We start from the raw sequence: 19,737 nt of genomic DNA on the forward strand, positions 1-19,737 counted from the left end.
GGTTGCCTGGAAACCGGTAACGCCGCGATGGAGGCGGCCCCAGGTACGGGGGTAGTGGGGATGGTCGGGTCAGGGCCCGCTCCGATTCCGCAACGCACCGCATCGCCCCTTCGGGGGGGGGGGGGGGGGGGGCGCAGGCCCCCGCCTGTCCCCGCGTCCCACGGATCTGCCCCCGGGTAGCCACTCCGCTCCTCGTGCACCCGCCGCTGCCGGGGCGGCTCCTCACAGCCCCCCGCCGAGTCCCCTCTATGGCACCCGCCCCATGGCCCCTCGGACGCTCCCTTCCCTCCTCTCCCTGAAGTGCTCCGGGTGTCCCCTGCGTGCCCCTTTGCTGTCGCCGGCAAAATAGCCGGTCACGGGACGCTTCTGCCTCGCCATGGCCTTTTCCTGGTGCCCGGGTGGAAGGCGGCCTTGGAAGAGTGTCAGGCAGAGGCAGTGCTGGGCCTGCTCCTCTCCGCAAGGCTGGCGCCATCACCTCTGCGTGCTGAAGTCTATGTGGGACCAGTCATCCTACACAGAGGCTTTTGGAAAACAAAAGGCTTTGTTCTCATGCAGACGCTTGGCTTCAGGAATGAATGTTCTGGTGCTGAGATAGACCACCCCATACTTCATTTGAAATGTTGCTCTTGTTGATTTTTCTTTATCATGTGTGAGGCAGTTAATTTTATTACCTGTTGCATTTGTGGCACTGTCCCCATGTTCATTTTTATGATTTTCCTTTATGCTGTAAGTTAATAAGTAACTGTGGTGATGTCACCCGATCATGTTTCTGCTTAATAAAAACCTGGTAACCTTTATTCACAAGGCAGACTTTAAGAGACTTGAAACTCTTGCTTGCACGAGACAGAGCTAGGACATCTGGATCATACAGAGGACTACTTTAGTTGTAAGGCTGGAAATTAGAGTTAGGTTTTATTTCTCCTAATTTTATAGGAAAATACTTTGAATGTGTGCAACCTAGCAATAGTGAGGTTCTAAGCAGGGCTGTCCTGTCCACTTTTCCCTCTTTGATAGTGGGGGAGGAAAGAGACAATGGGCTTATGATAAAGGCAATGTGTCTAGATCCCGCTATGTAGCTTTATCCTTGCTGTCTCAGTCTCTGACTAGTAAATAATTTATATACTTAACCTTAACTGCTGTGAGAATCGATATGTTCTACTATTGTCCTTGCTCTCAAGTCTTCTAGCTATTGTAAGAGAGACAGCAATATTCTCTAGTACAAAAAATTTCTTCCTTGGGATTTTGGGTCAATCGCCTAAAACTGACTTTTATTACTGATTTTGTGGTAATTCTTTCTGATAATGATACACAGACAGCACTGGATAGCTATGCCTGATTTACACTTGGATAGTTTTGTTTTTTTTTTTGTGTATAGAAGCACTAAAGGACTTTAAATTTTTCTGAATGAAAGTAAGTTTTGCAAAACTCATGTTGCGCGCATCAGCTGCCCACTAAATCACTGATATACTCTAATGTGGCCTGAAGGCTAAAAGGAATGCTTAGAAAATTTTTCAATGGCATGCTGGTTTTCATAAATAGATGGAAGACTCAGAAGAAAAACTGTTGAGGGGACTGTTTCTGAAGATGAGTTAAACAAGCAGAAGTTGGCAGATGGGAAGAAATCTGATGCATCCAAAGCAGAGGTAGAATTGAAGAAGATGCCTTGGCCTGAAACAGATGATTAGTATGTAATTCCTCATGGCAGTCACGCCTTATGATAGCCAAACATTGCAATCGTTACATCAGGCCAGTGTTACACCCAGGCCAGAAAGAAAGCAGAGCGTAGTCTGTAAGGCTCATAGTGTTGAATATAAGAAGTTCCACCTAAACATGAGGAGGAACTTCTTTACTTTGAGGGTGGCAGAGCAGTGGAATAGGCTGCCCAAGGAGGTAGTGGAGTCTCCTTCTCTGGAGACATTCAAAACCCGCCTGGACAAGTTCCTGTGCAACCTGCTCTACGTGGACCTGCTCTGGCAGGGGGGTTGGACTAGATGATCACCAGAGGTCCCTTCCAACCCCATGTGATTCTTTGATTCTGTGGTGGATTGGAAGCGATGAAGCAAAATGAAGTCCTGGGACAAACTGAGTTCCTTCATGTGGAATAAAAACAAGTAAAGGAATAACACACAAGACAACCTGTCCTGAAGGAAAGAAAAAGTGACTTTTTTTTTTCAAAGCCCGCCAATAACCAAAGCTTTTCTATAAAAAATTGCACGTTTTGGAATGAACCAAAAAATGAAATCCTGCAGAAGTAGCACAGTGTAGAGATGAATTTTTAATCTCTTGTTTATTACCGGTACTGACAGCACTGCAGTTATCTTCTGCAGTAAGAGTTCCTTATTTCTACATATCCTGAATTAGTGGGCAAAACTGATTATCACTCTTCTGTAGATACAGAACCTGAGGTGAGGTAGGTGATGTCTTTTAAGCACAGTCACACAGTTAATGGTGGGGCAGACAGCTTAAAATAATAACTATTAGATATGTTCAGTTTCTAAAGGAAAACCATAGGTCATGTTTTGATCATTATTTAATTTGATGCATTTTATGCAGTTGAAGTGTCAGTCAGGGGGTTTGTGAAGGCAAGCACTGCATTTATGAAGCTTACACACTTAAACACCTTTTTCTGGAAACAGGAAAAATGTAGGACGACAAAATACAAAGGAAGTGGTGTCATCTCACTGCATTTGTTTGTGTTATCAAATAAACACCCATTTGATTTAATTATCTTGTATTTTGAATAAATGAGACAATTATCTGAGACAATAAATCTCTTAATGTCCAAATTTACTGAGAATTTTTGAGAAGCTTCTGTATATAAGGATCTTGCGTAGCAGCAAAATTGCCAAGAAACATCTTAGTTCTGGAATAACTGAAAGAATATACCCGAATGAACACATTTCTCCATTCTGAAATGAGCTGTGGCTTTTAGGAACATAGCTAAGAGAAAGGCAATTTGAAAGAAAATGAAGCTTAGCTGAAATTCACAGCTTATAGCACCGGGCACTGAAACAAAGAAAATCTTCAGATTCAGTGAATTCATTCACTCCTGAATGAGTTCTTAGAAAGTGAAGTGATGGAACTGATGTGGATCTGGTACAGCGTTTCAGGTCAGTATCTTGAATTATTAAGACAAGGGGGGAAAAGTAATACTGTTCCGGTCAGGCATAGTGTATAATTATGCTTGGCAAAAATGTCTGTTTGCAACTTGGGTTTCTTTTCCCACTTCACACCTGTTCTACTTGGCACTATCTCAGTTTTCAGTATCAAAAGCCTTAATTCTAGCTTATTTAGGAAAATTGTCTCAAAAAAAAATACAGGAAAAGAAAATCAGCGTTCAGAGAGAAGCATACCTTTGTCACAGTGAACTTACACAAAAGTTTTCTGGATCAGTCAGCCCTTGAAACTCAGAATCTGCAATCAAAGTAGATGTGTGCCCCCTTTGAGCCTCCTCAGAGTCTTTAATTTCAAAATTTGTTTTGGCACAGTGCTTGAACACCATCACAATAATATGCACAGTGAACTTTGCAATAGCTTGCTTTAACTAGAACCCAGATATCAACGCAGGCAGAAATGTTCATACTCTCTTTCAGCCTAAAGCATTTTCCAGATAGGAATTAATTTATAATGAAAACTATGATAGTCTTAATTTTTAGAAGATAAATGATTGCTAATTAGTTACAATAATTTGAAATTTTATAGCACTTTTCTCTATGGATATCAAAACACTTTGCTAAGATGGGTAAGTATTATTATCTCATTTTTCACAAGAGATAACTGAGACAGCCAGAGGTGAAATGGCTGATACAAATTGTACACATCATTACCGGGTTTGGAATTAGAATTCAGGTCTCTGAACACTCCACTATATATTTATGCAACTAGTCTGTAACTATTTCTTCAACTTAGTGATATCAGTTGTGTTACCCCATTAAAACTCATGAATTTCATTTAAATATATTGAGATATATTGCAACTGTTTTCTTTTGATTTGTTTTCTGAATGTGAAACTTTCTGCATGTCTATTTTCAAAGTTTTCTCAGCAGTCTTGAGGGGTAAAAACTAATTTTAATTCTTAAATGAAATTATGCAGGAAAGTCTTTCTGGTAGAGACTTGGAACCTTTGGATGAAGATTTAGTAGGGCAGGTTGACTATATAATGACAAGAATGACATGTCTACAATATTTCTTTGCCCTCAGTGTCCTTCTGGTGGATAGCATTATGTTTGGACGCTTTGCCTTTCCTGAAATACCTGAAAAGTCTGAAATGCCTCAAAAAATCTTTTCCCAAATGGATTCTGAGCCAAAGCCAGAAATAGGAAATGCATTTTTAGGACCTTTTTATTGGTATCAAAGTCAGGTTTACATGTAAAAAGAGATTCATTTGCATCCTGCCTATATTTGTTATTCTGAATATTAAGGTTTCTTTACATTCCACTTGTGAACTTTCTGATTTCTGATAATATTTTATAGCTGTAATATTTGTACAAAATTGCTTCAATGTTCATTTTAAGGTGTTTTATTTGGTAATAGAGACCGTGTTTGAAATCAAAAGGCAGAACAAATTTAGAATAAGAACAATGCTTCTGCTTTTTTTGCTTCTTTCAGAGACATTTATATAAATAATCAATGTGTTTTGTTTTTATATGAAAAAAAATTGGATCTTTCCTACTCCAGAGGACAATGGTAACTAGTGAAATTGTAGCACTCTTATAATCTGAGAATTTTGAGAGGAAATGAAAATGATATAAGCAGCAGATGAAGGCAAAAATACTAAAAGTTCCTCTTCACCACTACCAGGTATAGAGGTCATGACATCTTTTCCAAGGGAACAGGAAGGAGGTGATGAGAACCAAGCAGAAGGTGCACAGGCAGATCACAGTGGTGTCCATGAGCATTTCCCGCCGTTATATAGTGATTTCAATATATTTCCCGCCGTTATATAGTGATTTCAATATTGAACCTACAGTAGCTTCTGGCTTCTCCCACAACTCACCCCCTTCCTTACAAGTATGTGTTCATCTTCAGTTGCTCTTGGTGTTGCCAAATTTCATTTAGATTCTGCTCAAAGATGACCACTTCCAGTGAAGTTCTGGGCTGTCCACTCTGTCTGCAGTTCCCGCTGTCCCTCAGCCCATAAAGACTCTCCCCTGAAAATTTTTGCTGCTTAGACCTATCTCTGTAGCTAGTACTGCAATCAGTTAATCAACTTGAGCAGTCTCTTTCATCGAGAGACCTGTATTTCTCTTTCTAACACCATTTTCATCTTGAAACACCTCTCCAGTGTTTATTTCAGGTGTTCTGCATGTCATCTAACACACTAGATCTAGGCAGCATGGACAACAAAATCCACTAGTGAGTCTCCTGTGGAACTTTGGAAGGATTTTTGACGCTTTGACGCTGCATTACTTGTGGCATTTGTTTGATCTTCCTATTATACCTTTTTCCTGTTATAGGATGTGTGTGTTTCCTTCCCCTAAGTTTTAAACTATGTTTTTTTGAAGGCAAACTTCTCACTAGACTTAATGCTACACAGCAGGAAGTCCATTGTTGGGCAGAAGGTATTCTTTCTTACTACTATGAAACTATGTATTTATTTAACATGATAGGTATGAGCAAATTAGTGAAAGGAATTAATACCCAAGAGAGTAATTCCAATTGTCGTTTGCAGAAGAAAGCAAAACTAGTCTTCCAAAAGAATCATCAACTGCAGAGGAACAGGAGGAAGAAGTAGAGCAAGTGGAATCAGACATTGAGAACATTGGTGAGTACTGCTTTCCACTCAGGAGATGTTGGCACCTTAAAAATCCCACTACTCTAGTTTTCATTTTTTCACTGTTATTGTTACAAACAGCATCTCAGACCAGTGCCGTCAAGTTACAGTTACTGAGTTTCTCTGCTCCCTTTCAGTTGGCTTACCGTATGTACTAAATTTTGCACTTTCCCATGGCTGGTCTCTGACCCCTTTGGTTGTTTTTCATAGAACACCTAGGAGAGAAAAAAGTCAAGACAAGCTTACAAAATAGGTAATGGGGATTTGAGTTGAGGTATCAAACTGAAAGGTACTTTTAACAAGTGCTTATGACTAGTTGGAAGTCAGGTTGACAGTATTCTGCACTGCAGTCCAACAATGAACTACACTGGGTTACACATTAGCAGTATGCCTTTTTGAGGACAATGATGTCTTATGGTGGTCTGTTGTATGTGTTTTTACTAATTATTTTGTATAATTATGTGTGTTCAATAGCTACTGAAAAGAGACACTTTAAACTTTATTTGGTTTCTAAAGCTGAGATCTAAACACCACGCAAAGCTGAACTGAACTACTTTGTTAGGTCTAGAGTTTTAAAATCAATTTTTATAAAACAGTCTCAAAATTTTTCTTTAAATTCTTCAGGTTTGAATATTCACAGTGTAGTTTTTAGAAGTCTGAGGGAGTGCTTGTTACAGGCTGTTCCAGGACAAGTTGTTACTAAGACATGGTCTGCCTGTTTTGAGCTATGGAGTGCCTCTTATTCTGTTGAAGGAGGCACGGAATGTGTGAATCCTTCCCTTGCAAATATCAGCAAGGACCCTAAAATTTATCGTCAATGTAAATTTCCTTTATGTTCCCACTTCTAAGATGCAGAAGACGTTTTGGAAGAGGAAGATAATAGTGAAGTACTCTTGGAGGCACAAAAAAAGCCTGAAAAGGTAGAAAAGAAAATCTCGGAAACTTTCTTCTACAACTATGAAGATATATATTCACGACCATTTGTAACTGAAGACTCTGGGATACCAATTAATCTTCTTACTCTTAAGTATCCTTTCTGTTGAGGGCTGTGCAAATTTAAAGATAAGGATATTTATTATATGTTCTTAAAATTCTACTTGTCTGATTTAGAGTAGCCTGTGTAGCATTAGTGGGATACATTTGGTTGAGACACACATAAGAATCCTGACCAGTTATGGTTCTGGGTGAATTTAATCTTAAATGTTGTCTTGACCTTGAAGATCTTAACTGTCAGAATGAAGGAAGTGATGCCCTTCAAATAAGAGCTACAGTAAGTCCTTTGCTAGTCAAGTAGGATATGATATGTGACTTTAACAAGTGCTGGTGGTTTTCTCTGAGACACAGTGAAGTTGCTATTGAAGACTGGATTTTCCCTTCTCTACATCTGCCTGTAAACATTTGACAGATGAGCTTGAGCATTTCCTTGGTTTGATCTCATTTCTGTAAAACAGTTCCTAGTAATCTGAGGCACATCTCTTACACTTTGTTTGAAAAGAAAGTACTGATAGAATATGAATTCCTTGCAGTCCCAAAGGATCCAGCAGAGGCAAGAGGTGTAGCCCTGTAGTGGAGATGAAAGGATGGACTATGAACTTTAGAAGCTCTTCACTTGTGTCTTCCCCTCAGTTATAGAGGCTTGATATATTTTACCTTCACTGTATACTGAACAAAACTATATCCTGTCATCAGGCTTTTAGTCACCAGATTCAGTATTCCCATTTCAGTTCTGGTTTAAGTGTTTCTATCCACTTAGTAAACTTTTCTAGAAAGTCAGTGTCAAATCTTTTCCTTATTGAACTGTTCTCAGACATTCTTTTGGATACGACTGCACCAGAAGTGTAAACCTGCTGCCGATGGATAGCAAAACACTGATTTATATAGCAGGCAACCAAGTGGTGCTCCTGGACCTGAAAACTAAATCTCAAAGTTATATCCGGAGCAGCGGTGGTGGTGGAATTGGGTTTATCACGGTATGGATTTTGTTTCATGTTTTAGGATATTAGTCACTTTCTAGAAGTGAAATGTTCACTTGGTTGCCTGATGGAAGATTTCTACAGCTGCACGTGCATATGTATAAGAAAGTCTGGTATTGATTAGGGGGATGTGTGGACTATGCAGTGTGGGCTACTCAGTCCATCAACATAATTGGTAGAGGACAAATACCTGCATACCTAAGTCCTAGGCTGAAGTATCTGGTTTCACTTTAGTAACTCTCAAATGCTCTCTCTGCATTTGAAGCCCGGTGAAGGGCTCTGCCACCTCTCAGTTGTATTCCCCCTGAGCAAGGCTTTCAGAATACCAGCCTCAGACTGTTCTGCCCCATTGAAAGCAGCTTTTTCTGGGGAATCATGGTACATCTTTATATCTTCAGAACAACGCCATTCAGGATGGCTTTTCTGCAGCTGCCTGCTGAAGTAGATGGCTGCTTACACAAATCCTGCTCATGGAAAGATCAGCTATTGAGTTGACTGAGGTAGGAACAGTAAAAGAATGCATAATAACGCAAATTATTTCACACTTTGTCATGGTTCTGCATTATATGTGCAATATAGCATTTTGTGTGCATAATGGTTTAAATGCATAGTACCTTCATGCTAATATTGAGCAGTAGATTGGCAGTTGTTCAGAATAAACGCACAGAAAAATGCAACCTAGTATTTATGGCAATATCTTTTGACTAATGAGTGAGTAAATATAATACCTCAATAACTAGTAGTATAGAGACAAAGGTGTCATTACAGCATGCAATGGGACTTTTGCTTTTCCCAGGCACACCCTACTAAGCAGTACTTTGCAGTAGGAGAAAAAGGAAAGAAGCCAAACCTCATTATCTACGATTATCCTTCACTGAGGCCCTACAGAATACTACAAGGTAGTGTAAAAAGTTTTATTTTCATTTTACACAAGTGGGCCAGTGTTTGTAGATCCCAGCAGATGGAGTAGTGGATCAGTTTAGAAGTTTAGAAGGAAATACAACATTCGGTCGTTCAAAGCAAAATAGAAAACTCTGCTTTCAAGATTTTTCATTATTGTATGGGAGGAAACTTTTAGTTAGTAGAAATAGCCAACTGAGAGCTATTACCTAGTGGAAAAAATAACTGCAGTGAAAGTTGAGCTCCCTCTAAGTAGATTTTCCTATTGTTTCTTCTTCTTTTCTGTGTGTGTGTACTGGGGTTTGTATGTTTCTTCAGGTGGAACAGAGGAAGCTTATGTTTTTGGTGATTTCAATGATGCTGGCACTTTGCTGGCCAGTATTGGGAGCAGTCCTGATTACATGCTGACTATCTGGGACTGGAAACAAGAAAAGATTGTGTTGAGGTCAAAAGCTTTTTCACAGGATGTCTACAAGGTCACATTTTCTGCTGATAATGAAGAGCAGTTAACTACATCTGGAGTGGGACACATCAGGTAGGTTTACAGATTAGGATTAATATATATCACCTCTAAAGTCATAACATGTAGAAGATGACTAACAGGAATGTATTGCTAGCAAACATGGACCAGCGAGAAATGCTATTTACCCGGCCATTACAATTACAAAGATGAGAAAGTTCAAATCAGGCAGCCAAATCTTTTAACCACTTTGCTGTGCAAAAATATGGTGCTTGATGTTGAATGTCAGTACCACTGGCTCAATTCTTGTAATTTCAACAAGCATCAGGGAGAGTTAGTAAAAAATATTAATATATGCATGTCTTCTAGCTGGTAACATAGCACATATGCCTCCTGTGCCTTCTGGGCTTTCTACCTTTGATTTCTTGAACTCATCTGCTGTTTGGGCAGCCATTAAAACTGGTTGCCAAGCCATGGATCAGAAATCCTGATACCACCAAAAGCCTGCAAGGAAGCCTTACAAAAGATACGCTTCCATACACTCCCTTCTCTGGTAAGGGATTCTCTGGATCCTTTTGTAATAAAAAATAACCCACAACTTTAAGCTCTTTGGGACAGGGATTAGCTTTGTATTCTCTATTTATCCAGTATTCAATGTTAATACAGCAGAGACTTAAGATATGACTTGGATGCTATTGTAATTGAAATGATACCTTTAAAATTATAACACATCTGAAGTTTCTCTAAATTTTAACAGAGGAATCACATCAAAATCTGAGATTTGCTCTATAGTTTGGTTGCAAAGTGGATCTGAAATAGCAAATGTTTATTTAGATCCAGAACGAGTGTGGTTTAGAATACATCAATTATGGAAATCTGAAAAAACAAAATCCCTTATAAACTTTCTTTTGAGCTAAAATAATTTTAATAAACTCTGGCATAGTTTTTATAACATGATAAACATGACCTTTCACCCAAAGGTGGTGTCAAATTCCAATTTCCAACGCCTGTCTTAAGTGTAATCTCCTGCACACAGAGTGAACCATCCCTAATTGTAGTAGATGTTATTTTTTCTGTAATGTAGTAATTTAAAGTTATGTTTCATACTGCTAAAAATATAATGATAAAATAGAAATAGCTGTGAAGATCTAGGATAAAACCTTTGGCTCAGTGAGATTTTAAAGGCAAGCTCAAGTCCATGGCGGTACTTGAATGAAATTCAGTGAAGACCTTAGTCCCTTGTATTTACAAAGTTGAGCATCATACACTGGAGACAGCAAGAGTAAAATAGGTATCCCTAAGTACATGTGTTGGTTGTAGCTGGTAAGATGTAGCTATGTATTTTACACTTATCAATTTTAAATAGAAGTTTAATCTTCATTCTGCCTGTTCCAAATACCTCTCCTAGCTTTTTCATAGGGGTAGTATAGGGAAATGTTTGTGCAGTTACAAGGCTTTATCTCATTTTAAAAAGAAAAATCCAAGGTCTCCTGTGAAAAAGAATAATAAATGAACAGACCTTACCTCAGAGGCATCCCTGGTAAGATTATTACAATGTCTGAGAGGGTCTGAAGAGTGTGTTTAGGAAATCTTTTATCAAGAGCATGGTGTTTTTTCTATACTCAGGTTCTGGAAGATGGCTCTCACATTCACCGGTCTCAAGTTACAAGGAGCTTTGGGCAGGTTTGGAAAAACAGCAGTGACCGACATTATAGGTTATGTGGAGTTGCCTGATGGGAAGGTAAGTAAGAAAAAGTTTAATTGATTTTATGTTCCCTCTCAGGTTTTGCTATAAAGTCTAGCGAGTAAGTTGGAGAGTTACTATTTGCTTCAAAGTGATTTGAATTAATCCCTCAATGCACTGCTCTGATAAGCTAATATTGACTTTAATTTGCCAAAAACCTGGCTTGCTTTTTAATAATTGAAAAGTATGGTTAGTATTGTAATTCCCAGACAAAAGATCTCTGTTGGCTTAGAGCGAAGGCTTCTCTTATGGGGTAGTGAAAGCCTTAGTGTAAAGAAATACAAAGACTGTTAGCCCTAATCTTTAACCATTTTAGTGCATGTAAATCATGTCACATTTTAAAACATTGAATCTTCTTGCCCTCTCTTGCAAATATCTGTACATTGCTATCAATTTAATGCTTTAATGGAAGGAAGCCACAAATGTTAACCAATTCTTGCCAATATTTCTGCATGGTTAAGTGCAGGTGTTTATGTGCTTATCATCACTTGCATTGAAGGTTATCTCGGGGACTGAGTGGGGCAACTTGCTGCTTTGGGAAGGCGGCCTCATTAAAGTAGAGCTCTGTCGAGCTGGACACAAGCCCTGTCACAGTGGCCCTGTCAGCCAGTTAATTCTGGATGAAGGAGAACTTGTCACTGTTGGAAAAGATGGCTTCATTCGGGTGAGTTTTAATTCTGTTCTGCCTTTAGGTGTGCAAATTTGTGGTCAGCAGGTACATGTTACATGTTTTCGTTACCTGGGCTTATTTATGGAGGCAATTTTGAAGTACAGTTTCTTTCTGAGAATGAATTTTGAGAACAAACAGAATAAGAGCACATCTCCACGGTGTATATGTTTTAACTGGATAGTGTTCATGCAACATTCTGTTTAATAGTAGTAAATAAATCACCTTTTACTCTAGTAAATCAGAATAATTTTCGGTGATTCTCTAACAGCTTTGTTCTGTGGTAACTTTTTTCATGTGTAGTTGTGGTTAATCTTTATAATTTTCAGGCCTATTAATACATTTGGTGTTCTTTCAAAGGATAAACAACAGCCATATTTGAAATTAATTTTCTGAGTATTTGAAAGCTCAGATTATTAATGTTAAAACGACATGGAAATTTACTAGCATCTCAGAGATATGTATACTGAAATAGAGGAACAATTAAAAAAAAAAGCATCCTGAGGTTAATAGATAATTCTATAAATTAAGGTCAAAAGTTTTCCTTATCTATACCACCAGTTTCTGATCTCACCCATCAGTTATCAAGGATTTTGCAATCTTTTTTGCACTTGGTTATAAGGGTGCCGACTGATGTCTTGTCCTTATCCCAAAGAACAGAACACGGATGTGTTAGATTTCCCATTCTTTCTTCTGCGCTGCATGAGCAATTCTGGGAGCAGGCAGATATCATTTAACTCTCTATAGTTCTGAAGCTGCCATGTATAGCTCTACTAGTGCCAGGGCTGAATTTAAGCTACTGTTGCTTCAGAATTGGACAGAGAACTTTGACATTTAATTTGAATTGCACCCAAATATATCAGATAGTAGTCTGCTGATTGTCACTGTTCTAGGTTACATTCAAAGCAGCAAGGCAAATATGACAGGTTTCCTACTTTACCTGTAGAATCTATGCTCCCCTGCTTTCTTATAACTTTGAATTTCCATATTAATTGTGTATGAAAACATAACCTGGCCTTATAAAACCCCATTTTTTTTAATGCTTCTAACGCCATGAAGATATGGAATTTTGAGGCAATAGATGCTGCTGACTCTGTGGATGACACAGGGTTACTGGAAGTGGAGCCTATGAATGAACTTCATGTTGGCAGGAATGTCAGTCTGAGTTTCATGTCAAAAATTCATGACTCTGGACAACCCGTTTGGTATGCTCAGGTAAGGTACATTCAAGTACATAACACCTCTGTGGAGAAACACAGAATAAGGGAGGTGATGTTAAGTAACAGTAGGAATCCATTACAAATCAGTACATTTCTTTTACATATATAGATAGATACATATATAAAATCATCATCTTCTTTCAAACACTGGAACAGGCTTCCTAGAAGGGTAGTTTATGTCCCATGCCTGTCAGTGCTTAAAAGTCGTTTGGACAACGTCCTTAATAATACGCTTTAACTTTTGGTCAGCTCTGAAGTGGTCATTACTAGATTGTCATTGTAGGTCCCTTCCTGCTGAACTGAACTATGCTATGATACTCTGTTCTATATTTTTAGTGTATAGTAACATGTGAGACTCTGCCTTTCAGAGCCAGAACTGCATAAGAATAGGAGAATGTCAAAAGGTATTATCCAGGTTATATTATCCTGGACTGATGGATAGGACTGATAAGACCAACATCACCACATTCAATTGTTTCACAATAACCATTAAGGAATTTTTAAGGAGTTACCGTGGGCAGTTTTATTTCCAAATTGAGTTTCAAAATATTCAAGTTACATGTTTTGTTCTTCTTCTTCAGGATACCAATGGAGCAATCTGGAAGCTCGATTTGACTTTTTCTAATATGGTAAGTTTGTTTTCTTTTTCTGTCTTCTGATTTCTTCAGTTCCTTTGCAATAACTTCCTTTAACTATATTGCACGCGTCTGGAATGAAGTTTGTGTCTTATGAAGCTGCAAAGTTGAAGATTTTAGCATGGAAACATGTTTTTATTTTTTTTCTTAAAAAAATTATTTTCATAGTGTTATTGATTATAATGATTGTGCAAGATTATAAAAAGTAATTTGATTTTTGATTCCTGACATTTTGGCTGCCAAATTCAGGTTACCTTAAAGGATTTCTATTCTCAAAAACTGGTAATAAAAGTTGCATGTATGCAGGAAATTAATTCAAGGAGTATTGATATATCCTATTTAGATAGGTGTTTGAAAGAATCTTACTGTTGTCTCTAAATGACATAAAGAACTAGGAAGAACAAGGAGAAAATGAAATATACTTTGCATGTTTTATCCTACTGGTTACTAGTGTTACTGCTGGAGATGTTTTTGATGGAGAAAGAGATGACACATTAAAATGGGGGCATCTAATTTTTGGTCCCAAACATATTAATGTAAATGGGAACAAACCCTTTGAGTGGAATAAAGGTCTGTGGCAACAGATAAAATTATATTCCAAAAATTTAATGGTAAATAAAAGATGTATAAAGCTTACTATAAAAATGTAAAAAATGTATAGGAAAACCTAGAATTCTTTGGGTGATGAAATTATTTCCCAGGCAGCATAAGCCCTAGGTTTGAGAGCATTTTCTTTGACTTCAGAGCAACAGCTCTTTGTTAAAAATACTAATTCAAAGCCTAAAACCACTTAATGAAAGGCATCTCCTTTATTTTCACATAGAAAATGATGGAATTTTAAATTAACTTAATGTTCCTACACTAATTTTGCTCATGATCTTCTTATGAACATTTAAATTTGTAAAAAAAGGGAATTGCATATGCATCATGCATGCCAAATTTTGTTCACACAAACAGCAACTGTCTAGATTTTTCAGGTTTGCTGTAGGTACGGCTCATAATACCATATCAGTGCAGCTCCAGAATGTAGCAGAATTTCTGTTCTTCTGTTTTGCCCTGCAGACCCATGATCCAGAGTGTCTCTATACCTTTCACTCTGGAAGGATCGAGGCTGTAAGTGTCTCTCCCATTACATACCTTATGGCCACCACTGCTCTTGACCGTAAGTACACTATTCCTTTCCTCTCATACCCTTGTAATTGTTTTTGAAAAGCAATGATGCTTGGTTTGGAACTATTCTGTTTTGAACTGAAGTTGTGTATTTGTTCCTGAAAAGTCACTTTACAGACAATTGTTATTCCTGGGAACAGTTCTTTAATAGTTAAGACAAATCATTAATGTTTTGAAATAATGTATTAAGCCTACTTCATCTTAAAAGCCTGGGATTTTAACAAGAGAAATTTTTAATGGGAAACTTTGTAAATTCTATTCATTCTGAAGGAATGGCTGAAAAGATGAGACATTTGGTTTGAATACCAGCACTTACATTCAAAGCTCTGGATTGATAAGTGTCGGGATTTTTGTTCTGTAAAGAATTACATACATCTCTAGCATTGTGTAAGTCATTGTGAATATTAATATTTGTGGCTTTCTCAGAAAATGCAATAGCAATCGTGCTCTCAACAACAGCTAACATGTAATTACAGATATATTTATTTAATTTCTAAAAATATTGCAATTTAGGCCTCTCACAGTTAGCTTTATCGTGCTTTGAAAGAAGAACCACTGGCCAGAACATTAACAATGTCATTTATACTCCTCAGAAAATGCTACAAGGTCTTTAACTCAATTTTTGTGAGCAGTATCTTGTCATTTGTCTGTGTTACACAATATACATGCTCTTGTAGCCTGACGACAAATTCCTACCAGTTGAGCAAATGACACTTAAGATACATGCCAACTGGAATGGAATTTTATGCAGACCAATGTGAGTGTCTATGAATCTGTTAATTTCACCTCTGTTGAAATTGGCTTTTCTTTGGACAATCTCCCATTTTCATCCATTTAAATAATTTCCTCCCTAGGCAGTCCCAAATAGTAGTATATCATCTTTTCCTGCATTGTCAGTACAGATTTTCCTTACAGCGTGCCTCAGTTCTGTGATTATTTGAAAATTACATATGGTGGTCTGCATGGGGCTTCTTGTTACAGCCCTCTGCCCTGACAACTCTTGGGAGCGTGTAAGTTAAAGAGTGAAGAAAGCTTATGTTTTGGTCATGAGCACCATGCTAGCTGTGGTACTCTGAAACCACCAGTCAGGTCTTTCCAGGCAGGCATTTGATACTCTAAGAGAAAAATTAATAACATTCTATCCAGCTTTTTATTCAAACAAATAGACATTTCTCCATAAATCTTAAAATGTAAATGTCATTGCAAGAAATTAATTCTTACTGTCTCCTTTCCACACAGGGTCAGTGCGTATCTTTGACTTCATCAGCAACAGTGAACTGAGTGAAATTAAGTTTAAACAAGGAGGAACAGCACTGATGTGGGCACCTCATGTTGTGAGTTTTTACCAGTGTGTTAAAATAACTTGAAAGTTATTCAAAGGCCTATGGGCCTCTCAGCATCAAGAAAGTTGCTCACTATACAAGACTTTAAAGAAGTCACTGTTAGGCCATGGTGGAACTTACTGTAGTAGTATGTATATGTAAGTTCATGGAGTAGTATGTATGTATATAGTATGTCTACAGTTTGACTTTACTGTGGATTATCAAGTATCCTACTTTGTGTCTTCCTGAGATTTTAAAATCAGATCTCAGTATGCAGTCCCAGGAAGAAGCCTTAGTTTATAGAGTAACAGCTTCTATTTAACCCACGCAGAGTAATTATCAATTAACATGAGTTAGTTAACACATTTTGAAATGACAGCCCAGACAATCCACAAACATTTGGAGATAAATTATAAAAAAACTGTTGCCAGAACTGATCATTTGTGGAGTGTGGAGTCTATCACTTTTAGACATATTTGCTAATTTTAATTAAAATAGTGTCTAGTTACATTCTTGAGGAAACATAGTGAGCCTGGTGGGTTAATTATAAGCAAATTTATGGAGGAAAGTGCTCTACTTGAATTTCCAAGGCAAGGGCAACACTGGGACAACGCTCTTATAACTATAATTCTGCCCATGTAGACTTTTAGGGATGCCATTAGGTGATGACCTATATATTCAAGAGGTAAACTGACCACCACAATAAATTGTTCAGCATTACAAAACTGACTCAGTTCAGTTTTACAAAAGTTGGTACTAAACACAATCTGAAAAATCAAAGGTACTTAGTTTATCTAGCTGCATTTAAAATCCCATTAGATACTTACACATAGCTTAAGGTGCTCAAATGTATTTGAAAATCTGTGCTGTTAATGTAAGAAAATTTCATCCAATATACTTTGAAGCATCTGTATGCCACAAAACCTTCATAGGCAAGCCAGCAACATCAGGTTAGATACATGAACAGTGACATGGATTTAAAACTGCCTAAATGGCTGGACCCCAGGGGGTAGTGATCAGCAGCACAAAGTCCAGTTAGAGGCAAGTCTCTAGCACTGTACCCTAGGGGTCATTATTGGTGCAGGCTGGAGAACTGGGCTGAGGAGAATCTCATGAAATTCAACAAGGGAAAATGCGTAGTCCTGCATCTGGGTAGGAATAACCACAGGCACCAGTACTGCCTTGGTGCCCACCAGCTGGAAAGCAGCTCTACAGAGAAGTATCTTGGGATCCTGGGGGACACCAAGCTGACCACAATCCTGCAATGCACCCAAAGAAGTCCAGGAGCACCCTGGGCTGCATTAGGAAGGACGTTACCAGTTGGTTGAAGGAGGTGATCCTTCCTCAGGACTGGGGAGGCCGTGTCTTGACTGCTGGCTCCCTAGTAGAGGAATGATATGGAATTAATGGAGTCAAATGCAGAGCCATAAATTTGAGGTCCATGAGTGATGCCTCTAGGTCATTTACCGAGCGATGCTATTGTACACCTGATTATTACAGAGCGGCTTTTGAAGATAAGGCATCATGGGCTGATCTCCCCAGATAACAGGAAGACAGTTACCCCCAGCTCCCTTCTGAACAATAAATATTTTCATACCTAAGATCATACTTTTGCCAATTGCTCACAGATCTTATCCATTCACTCTCATCTCTTCACACAGCAATTGTAATTCTGGTCTCATTTCTGGTGTGCATTAGTATTCATCTGTGCCATGTCTGGAGCTGGCTCACCTTGTAAATCACTTCAAGACAGTACCGTGTATAGCTAATATCAGCTAAATCTGCAAGTCCAGCTAGATCCAGCTAAAACACAGGCCTGTTTCTGTTAACTCTCCTCTCTCACAATTCAAGCCTGTCTACACTGTTAGCAATTGGCTTACCTACAGGGCCTATGGTAAAGATTCCATAGCTTCCTCTTTCCATCTCAAGTAGCTGTCCTTGTTGACAACTGTGCTTCGGTCAGACCCAAGTCTGTTCCCTCACCTCTTCAAAAATCATACCCATATTCAATGCCTAATATTATATTCAGGGTAATATAATAATTCCTTTTCTGAGTTCCAACTCTTTTCCTTAAGAGAAAGGGACTGATATTTATATATCAATATGAATTACCTCTTCCTGAGAAGTTACAACCACATCCCCACATCCTTGTTAACATTTCTAGTCTCAATGGCATGTTATCACTAAAAAACCCAACCAATCCAAACCAAAAAATAAACCCCAGTCCTCCCACTCCCTTTATGGGAGAGAATAAACAACATTTCCCATGTATGAAACATTCTTTGTCCTTTAGCAACACTTCAATGTAAGATGAGTTACAGGTTAGCACCAGAGCATGTGCCATACAGATTCTTATTCTAAGCTCTCAGGTGTACACTGTGATTTTTTTCTTCATTCTTTTACTCAAAGGTAAATCCAAAAGGAGGTCTAATTGCTGTGGGATTTGAAGATGGTGTTGTCCGCATAATTGAGGTTTATGATCCCAAAGGACTGCCTGTTCTTGCAGGACAGAATAATACACAGAATGCAGAGATAAATCTGAAACAAGCTTTCAAACCTCATGCTGCTGCAGTTACAGCCTTGGCATATGAACGAAATGGAGATGTGCTTGCCACAGGGGTACGTATTGCTTCTTTTGGTTATTTTTGTTAAGGCACAAATGTAGAGATTATTTAAAGAGATAAGGTAAAGTTTGTTTACTGACAACACAGTTATACTTCTGTTACTGCTCTTGATTGCTTCTTGTAGTTCTCTGCAGTGCTGGGGGAAGAGAAAGATCTGTTTGCGCTCATATTTGTTTTCTGAAGGAAAGCAACCGTGCAATTCATGCAAATCATTATGTGAATTACTGGACTGTTTAGAGTGAATACTGTAATCCCTTTTGAAGATGGATTTGGTTAATTTTGGAATTAGTTTAGTAGTATCTTGGAATTAGTAAAAGCGAGTCCGTTCATACAACACCTTGGCAGCACTCCAGCTGCTAGCCAGCTCTGCTTGGTGTTACAATAGAATTGACCACTCGGTTTGTCTGTGTGCCAGCTAGTCTTTGAGATGATTTCCACTCAATGTGGTCTTTCTTTTTAAGAGCTGCCCTTCAGCCATTTGCAGTTGCATGTTCCTTGAGCTGAATCACCACGCATTCCACTTAATGCAGGATTTAAGCTGCCATGTGTCATGTTGTGTACCAGTTCTGGATTTCCTTGTTATCCAGGTAAATCAGCCTGTGCTGTCTTATCTAAAAAATCAGGCCTGAGCCTGAGCTTTAAAGGAGCTTCTGAGGCAATGGGCAGAAAGCACATGGCTGGGAATGCCAGGTGAGGCCCATCAGGGCAATTCAGTGCTATCGGTGTACTCAGGGCCCTGGAGCAAGGTGAGCAGGATTTTTATTTCCTCCTTGTAATCATCATGGAAATTCAATTCTAAGTTCCAGGTCACTTGTAAGTCCCTCTGTTGAGCCATAAAATATTTGAAGTATGTATTTATGTCATAAAGTACTTACAGTCTTTCAAATTTTTGGTCAGCTTTGATTCAGTCATCATTTTCGGGCTTTTTTCTCAGAGCAAAGACAAAACTGTTTTCTTTTTTGCTGTTGAAGATGAATACAAGCCAATTGGATTCATCTGTGTCCCTGGGCCTGTGCAGGCATTACAGTGGTCTCCACCTTCTCATGTGAGTAATACCTGTGCCTTAGCTTTTGGAAGGTTTCAGTTGTCTGATAAAGAGTTATTTGAGCATTATTGCCTGTGCCTCTTGACCATATTAAAACAGGCTTTTTTAAAGCTTTGGGACCACAATAAGAAAGCTTTTGGGTGCTTCTTGGAATTCACAATCTGTGTTTGAAGTGTGTCAGTGACATATTCAAATAGATTCTTG

General features: G+C 38.5%; 1 protein-coding gene across 1 annotated transcript in view; it reads left to right on the forward strand.

Annotated features, from left to right (window-relative positions):
• The first annotated feature begins 27 nt into the window (after positions 1–27).
• CFAP44 (cilia and flagella associated protein 44) overlaps positions 28–19,737 on the forward strand; it is a 46,495-nt gene continuing 26,785 nt past the window's right edge. Inside the window, exons 1-14 of the mRNA XM_074152259.1 lie at positions 28–43; positions 5,672–5,764; positions 6,623–6,800; positions 7,581–7,743; positions 8,543–8,645; positions 8,965–9,181; positions 10,733–10,847; positions 11,350–11,514; positions 12,577–12,732; positions 13,319–13,366; positions 14,435–14,534; positions 15,782–15,876; positions 18,274–18,483; positions 19,423–19,533. Of these exons, the coding sequence (XP_074008360.1) occupies positions 28–43; positions 5,672–5,764; positions 6,623–6,800; positions 7,581–7,743; positions 8,543–8,645; positions 8,965–9,181; positions 10,733–10,847; positions 11,350–11,514; positions 12,577–12,732; positions 13,319–13,366; positions 14,435–14,534; positions 15,782–15,876; positions 18,274–18,483; positions 19,423–19,533 (1,770 nt within the window). The remainder of the gene's footprint in view (positions 44–5,671; positions 5,765–6,622; positions 6,801–7,580; positions 7,744–8,542; positions 8,646–8,964; positions 9,182–10,732; positions 10,848–11,349; positions 11,515–12,576; positions 12,733–13,318; positions 13,367–14,434; positions 14,535–15,781; positions 15,877–18,273; positions 18,484–19,422; positions 19,534–19,737) is intronic.

The sequence above is a fragment of the Numenius arquata genome, chromosome 1 (assembly GCF_964106895.1).
Source record: "Numenius arquata chromosome 1, bNumArq3.hap1.1, whole genome shotgun sequence".
NCBI lineage: Eukaryota > Metazoa > Chordata > Aves > Charadriiformes > Scolopacidae > Numenius > Numenius arquata.